The 7549-nt window shown below is 42.4% G+C and overlaps 1 protein-coding gene across 1 annotated transcript in view; it reads right to left on the bottom strand.

The window, feature by feature from the left end:
- Positions 1-7549, bottom strand: part of LOC106085972 (uncharacterized) — a 41720-nt gene continuing 34171 nt past the window's right edge. The window contains exons 3-9 of the mRNA XM_059365155.1: positions 5851-5966; positions 5650-5786; positions 1894-2123; positions 1426-1634; positions 684-828; positions 492-622; positions 1-410 (exon numbers count right to left, since the gene is read on the bottom strand). Coding sequence (XP_059221138.1) covers positions 87-410; positions 492-622; positions 684-828; positions 1426-1634; positions 1894-2123; positions 5650-5786; positions 5851-5966 — 1292 coding nt within the window. The 3' untranslated portion in view covers positions 1-86. The remainder of the gene's footprint in view (positions 411-491; positions 623-683; positions 829-1425; positions 1635-1893; positions 2124-5649; positions 5787-5850; positions 5967-7549) is intronic.

The following is a 7549-nucleotide window of genomic DNA, read 5'->3' as shown; positions in this document are numbered from 1 at the left end:
TTTATTTTAAATAAATTTCTTTTATTCTTAATTAAATATCATTATATTATTGCTCAAAAAACTTAGCTAAACATGCTCCACCCCAACTATCTTGCAATTAAATTTAAATCATTGGCAACTGTTTTGACTTTGTTATCCAACATATGGTCCGAGGGCAGTGAAACTTTAAAAATGTATTTCTGCAACAAAAACCAGGGTTTCTGCGAAGCAAAAGGATAAGTGATATTTAGAGCGAGATAAGCGGCCATGGCGTGTTTGATGCAGGAATTTAGGTCCTCGAAGCAATACTTCGTGGAACCCATAACAAGCCAGGAGATCTTTATGGGAGATCCAATGAAAACCATAAAAGGCTTCAGTTCAGTTTGTTTTGCTAAAAGTTTGGTAACAGCAGCTTCAGCCGTTTCGATATCCTGGAGAAACAATATAGTGAAAATATACATTTTTTGTTTAAAATTCAGAAAAAATTAGCAAGGTCTTCTTATTACACATACCGGATAGTGATTTATAAATGACTCCATACATTCTGCTTTAGTCATTTTCACCAAAGCATTTTCCGAGGTAACTATGGGTGGTGGAAACATATAGGGCAGCAACATAAAAGCTATCACTGTTCTTTTCATTTCTGAAAATACAAACATGGATATAAATGTCGATCTTGTTTTTATAATATGTATATAGCCTACTGCATTCTTCATCTTCTATTAATTTCAAAATGGCCACTACGGAATCATGTTTGGTCTTAACGAGGCCACTTATGCTTGACACAAATGCTGATGGCACTTCAAATGAAAGTGGTTTCCTTATAAGCATTTCAGCATCCAGTAAGTACTGAAAAATTAAAAAAAAATGAAATGTCAAATTACACAACACAAAATTTTACAAGGTTCATTAAAATAAGGCTACGTTACTTGCCACAAACACAAAGTGGAAAAGCCCAATGAACATTGAGCATGTCAAAATATGCCGATTGAAAATTGCATGAAAACGTCAGGATTCGCTGATAGAAGGTAAGGTCATTTACAAAAACATAAAGTGGATAGGCCCCATGAACATCATTAAGATAGCCAAAATTTGCCTATTGTGAAGGTTAAATTTTTTACTTTTATATCCCATGCTTATAAAATACGGCTTCAAGAAAAAATAATTAGTGGATGTGCAATTGCAGCACTTTGTCAAACACAATAAGCAGATTTTGGCAATCGTAATTATGTTCATGGGGCGTATACACTTTATGTTTCTGCAAGTGACCTAACCTTCTATTAGTGAATCCTGACGTTTACGGCACATTTTCACATTTCAAATGTTCATGGGGCTTTTCCACTTTTAATTTTTGCAAGTGAATCAACCTTCTATTAGTGAATCGTGGATTTCAATGATATATGTTATGAATCTATATTTTAGCCATGAATATTGCATAATATTTACCAACTGATGTCCCTTTGGTTGTAAAAGTACTGGATACTTTTTCAGGTAGAGTTCCGGTGTTTTTGCGGCTTTTAATTCTTGTCGCCGTCGTGAAAATGTGTGTCGCCAAGATTCCAATATATCTTGGGGATTTACAACTTCATTATCCATTAATTGTCCAGCTCCTTCCATAAATTTAGTCAACTCGGTGATGTTAGCATCTTGGGAAACTGAAAGGCAAATAAGATTTTTTTAGCTACATACAAATGAACTATTCACCATGGGAGATTAATTGTCCCAAATAAAAGGTTATTCCTATTGGTAGGGTTATTGAAAAATTTGGCTGATGTGTACTTCAGTAGAGGGAGCTTCTTCAAAAATAATTCAATTACCCAAGTTCTCAGACCGATAACTATAGTTTCGATCTTAAATCAAGCAACCCTATCAACATATCAACCGAATCGTTGTTTTAGTTTGGAATTTTCTTACCTTGGTCTATATCGGCTTCACTTTCGGAACTCGCTGCAAACCTTGATTTAGTTCGTCTTTGAATAATACCCGACTTGGCTAAAAACGTTCGATAATTATTATAAGCATCGTGTAATTTTCCACTGGCATGTCGACCTTGGGTATACCGCCGATAATACGTTGACGGAAGTTCTCCAACAAATACCTCCGAAATAAGTGTACTAATATGTTCTAATTCTTTGGTATTTAAACTAAAAAAGAAAATTTGGTAAAAAATTAGTCGGTGTATGATTGCCAGTGTCTGCAGATTTCTGTCTTTGTTGTCGCAATAGAGCTGTCGGTGAGAAGGTAAGCAAAATTGGGAGAGAGGAATTGTAAGAACAGAGTAGAAATCCAAATCCTATTCGACATGCACACATGAATGTAAATCCTCGGAGGATCACTAGTCCAGGCACACTAAATTGTCTACTCGTTGTGTACCAACCAATGGTCCCAAGCATCTACTCACTCATTACCGCTCGTGTAGAATTTCATTGCGTCCTCTGACGAAACCATCCCGTTTTGTTCAAGTATCTAAAAAGACCTCCTACAAATACGTCTTCAAAATCACCCATATCGTTGTTTAACCGCTTCACCCAATATATAAAGCCTGTGCCTCTGTAGACCCAGACATGCACAAGCAAGTCGTCAATCCTTTCATTTCAGGGATAACTATGAGCACCACACAGGCTAGAACTATGAGCTTCGTTCTGTGTGGTGTTCATCGTGCTCATGGCAAGCTCAGCTGAGAGCTACCGAGCGTATCCATAGGTTGCGGATAGTGGAATTTTCCATAGGGAGTAACTGTAATCGTGGCAGCAGACAATCAGCGATTGCGAGTGAGAGGCCGGCGGCACCGGCGCTTGCTTATATACTAACTGTCTGTCCCAAGTCACTCAAGTGAGTGACTTGACTCACTCGAACATCTGTTTTTTTATGAAATCATCTGGTTTTGACATAAGAGTGAAGGCAACCCGCTCATTTTCAGTACACAAAATTAGTGGGGCAGGCAATGAGTGACCATGATGCTCCATATGACAAGGCGAGTTATTGGTGCTTTTAAATAGCCAATGGCCATCACGTTCCGGCGGCGATCGTTTCTATGAACCGGAACGTGCTTGGTCATTTATTAAAGCTTGAAGAGTATCGTTATCTCCCCAGCAATTGTAACTACAACAACTATTCTCAGTAGTTCGACAAGTAGCGCAAATTTAAGGCCGGCGACAGCTTTTACTGGCACATTCGTCCGCATTTTCATTTTCTAGAATATGCACCAAACTGTATGAAAACTAAAGTCAGCGCTTTGTCATGAGGCTGAAATTCATTGAGACACTTTAAACATTCCGCCACGCAGTGCCATACTCTGAACAAATCCTGAATCTCGAACGCGGTCTCAGCGACATAACGATATCGACTGTATCGAACTAGACCCATAGTCTAGCCCCTGGCTCCATCTTTCAGTCATCAGGGAAGACCAATCCTCTTCCGGAAAATAAAATCCCAAAGACTTGATCCCTCATCTGTCTCGGTTCCAGAAAATCTGAGAACCTCCACTTCTATAAAACACACAATACCCGTTCCCGCCCTCTTTCAGCATGCCACAAAACCTCCGCCCTAACGCGAACTTGGCGGCACAGCTTCAAATCTATATCTCAACAGGTTGGATGTCAATCATCGCTTTCTAACCCGCCTGCAGTGTGGATCTCAATGTTCTTATGTTCCCCACACAAGTCTGTCTTTGCACCTTTTCGAACTCCCTGATTCGAGTCTCCTTATCTGCAGCCGTTCACCCCCATAATTCGGCACTGGTCCCACAGTGGCTGTGTACATCCAGCACCGACTATCATACTGCTTGCATAGAATGCGCCCAAGTGGTAGAATGACCCCAAGTGGCTGTACGAATCGAGAGCTAGGCTTAAGTATGTCGCTTTCAATGATAAGTGCAGAATGGTCCAGTCCAAAGGCGGGAGTCTTAAATTCGGTATCTGATATCTCCTAGTGAAGAGCACTAGCTCAGTTTTCTGAAGTTAGTTCTCCACCCATTTCTCATAGTCCATATCCTTTTCATGGTCTAGCTGATCGCCCCTAGGCTCACAGTTGCTGTGAGCTGAATTGCGAAGACCTCCGCCTGAATGATGCTGCGCACGTCCAGAAGCCCTGATTCCAAGTAACTCATGAAAACTTGCTCCCCCGGTGCTCCTTGTAACTTAAATCCAGAAGATCAACTAAGTATAAAATGGGTACTCCTATAGTCGGAATAGGACGACTAGCCTGGTACATAATCCACCACGTTGTATATAACCTGCCACCAAGCTGCATCGCCAGATTACAGCAGATCTGTACGATGCCCATATCACACTAAGCACATCGATTCTCGTTCGATCGCCGAAATCAAGTAGCTTTTGGTGGTCAGAGCAAAAAAGTCATTTGGTCAAACTAAAGGACCCTTAGAAAAACTTCTGGAAATAGGTGAGAAACTTTTCCTTTCTATGTCGGAAGCGGACATGTCCGAAGTGCCATTGAAAGCCGCGAAGGCTTCATTGTAATCTTTTCCAACAGCTTTCGATAGATATCGGAGGATCTTCTTGTATAGTCGGCCTTCAGCATTGCTCCGGTCCAGGATAGCCATTTGAAGTTCAGGCTCTGATTACAAACTGGTCAATTTCTTGGCCCGCTTGTTATCAGGCGCTTGCGCATCGCCAGATCCCTGCCGCTTATTCCCTGGATTGGGCCTATCTTTTGAGTGAAATACCCTTGCCGGGAGAACACTCTTCTAACCAGCCTTCCTGGGTCTGGCGGCAGGATCAATGATAGGCCTTGGCATAACAATTATGCCCTTTTCCGGGCCTGTTGCTACGCGCGCGGTGCTTCCATTTGAGTTCTCGATTTTGTCTATAGGGTATGTACCAGTACTCGTTCTAGCGTTAGCGCTAGTGTCTGTTCCGGTATCGTACGATGTGACATAGGGAAACATACGTTCCACAACAGTAGGCTTCATCATTGACTCGTACTTCCTGACGTGGAACCTATCTCTGCTCATCAAACATTTGTCACGGATCTTCAGGGTGTATGGCTAAAGATCCTCCATCTTTCTCTGATACCATTACAAGCGTTTTTTAGCCTTCTTCCTGTTTATGCTCGGCCCTCTTCCGCATTTTCCGCTTGTCCCCTTACAAGGTACCCGCCTCTACACTAGGAATTGGGTTTCCAGCTGCTGTCGGGTCTGAAGAGACCAACTGAACGCCCTCTTTATCCATTTCATAAAGCTGGATTGCTCCAACTACCGAGAGGCCATCGCAGGAATCCTCGCAGGAGGACAAGTCAATGTTGTCTTGTCGGACCAGTGTAGTTCAGTCGAACGTAAAGTTCAGTTTCTGTTGTGTGTAACATGAGATTGGGACCTGTAGATATTGCTTCCCTGCCGAACCTGCTGGTTCGAGTGGATTCCCTGTACTGGACCGTTGACCACCTGAACCGTTACTCTTTGTAATTTTTTCACCCATGTTCCTATATCTGGGATAACTTTTAGTTCAGATTGCATCCGAAGTCATTGCATTCACCTAGGAAACCAAGGGGCCTTAGGACAATATGATTTCCCAGATAAATGCGCCGATCCTCGATGCAACCCTTAAGCCCCCGCATCGCGACAAGATTGTTACCCCACGCGAGACTAAAAAGTATCTAAAATGGGCATGAGAAATCCAACTTCAATCTATTGAAAAAATTATTTATACTTACAGTCGCTCAGGGTTTGTCAGCAAATACTGGATTATACCTTTACTTATTTTAACTCTTTCTATATTTGATAATTTCCGTTTCGCCCTAAAACTTCTCATAATGAGTTGGAAATTATTTTCCAAAAATTCTTGTAATTCCTATAAAAGGAGGAAACATTTTAAAATAATTATTGTGGATCTCTGATTGTTCAAAAATACTGACCTCTTTAGTAGTAAAGTTTTCATTGCCTGTAGATATTGCTGAGACAATTTGATCGGGTGGATATTTATAAGAATGGGCCAATGAGCTTCGAGATTTGCTAGCATTTGCAGTAGTATCTGGAATATTAAAAAATTTGGTTAAAAATAGTTCTCGAAGGGAAAAAGATTGAGAAAAATTAAACTTTGATGAAATTTTGTTTGAGGTTTTTGACGAGATATATTTTTTTGGAAATTTTTCTATGAAGATTATTTTTGATAAAAATTCTACAAAAAAATTATGAGTTATCTCTAAATCGTGATATTTTCTTGAGTCGTAACTTCTCTTGTGAGTCGTTGGATGTGACAGGCAACGAGAAGGCTTACTTGCTTGCATGAGAGTGGTGTTTCACTCTACGGTGCTTCGACTTCTAATCCCTAAATTCCACTAATGACTGGCGACCACACAGATAATTCGCGACCCAGTGTTTCAGGCCTGGGTGGAGGGACGTGTTGGCGATGTCCTCAAATAATTTGGCATGGCTCACCATGTCGAATGCCTTCGATAGGTCCAGGGCACGAGGACCATCCTTTCGCATGGCTTAGGCTGAATGAAGCTGGCATGCAAAACTGTTGTGCTATGCAGTCAATTCACTACGAGGCTCGGGAGGAGTAATGCCTCAAGCGTCTTTGCCACTGGTAAGAGAAGGGAGATCGGTCTGTACGACTCCCCCAAACTCTGGTTCTTTCTAGGCGTCAGTAGCGGGATCACTCTGCCCATTTTCCAGACGTCGGGAACTATAAGAGTTTTCAAAGACAGGTTGAGAACAGTAGTAAGGTACTCAACTCCTGGTAAAAACCAGATTCTTCAAAATCAATGTAGAGATTCCGTCGGGGCCCAACGCCTTGGATGATTTGGCGACACAGATGACATTCGTAACTTCGATGGCTGTCCATCGACTCGGAGACCAAGAATACGGCGTATGCCTCTCCTCCTTGCCCTGTCACTCACGAAATGCAGAATAAATTGACGGTTGAACAACCTAGCGCATCTCTTTGGATCAGTCACGGTTATTTCGACAAAAGTGAATGAGGTCCTGTCATCCCGTCTACCGGGGTTCGAGAGTGACTTAACAGTAGACCACAGTTGGCCTAAACCGGTGCGCCTAAGTTACATTGCTTCAAGTGTTCCAGTAACAAATTCCGCTTATCTTCGTTTATTACCCTTTTTATTTCCAGATTCAGCTCGCTGATTCTGGTGTTAGTGGGGTCCATACCGCGAATCCCATCACGCTCGTCTGCGAGTACCACTGCCTGCGCCGCATTTGGGGTATTCGACCGGCTGGTATAAAGCGAGTGGCTGCTGCGTTAATGATGTCTCGGAATTTCCTCTCGGCCACTAGCACATCCGAGGGGGGTGGCAGTTCACAGAACCGGCGATTGGTATACCCTCTGAAGAGAACCCAATCGGCCTTCTTCTGATTGATAAACGTCCGGCGCTTGGAGGTTATGAAGTCGGGTGGTCGGTCGATGATGAAAAATACGGCGAGGTGGTCTGACCCCAAAGAGATGACGGCTTGCCAGGATACGTCACTCAGGAGATCAGGGGATGGAATGGAACTATCTGGCGAGCTGCTGCACCTCCTCGTAATCCTGGTGGGGGCATCCTCATTCACCGTGCAAAACGTGGAGCTTTCAATCTGCTCTGCTAGAGTTATGCCACG

Source organism: Stomoxys calcitrans, chromosome 3, assembly GCF_963082655.1.
Source record: "Stomoxys calcitrans chromosome 3, idStoCalc2.1, whole genome shotgun sequence".
Taxonomy (NCBI): Eukaryota; Metazoa; Arthropoda; class Insecta; order Diptera; family Muscidae; genus Stomoxys; species Stomoxys calcitrans.
This window is presented reverse-complemented; position numbering and strand designations above follow the sequence as displayed.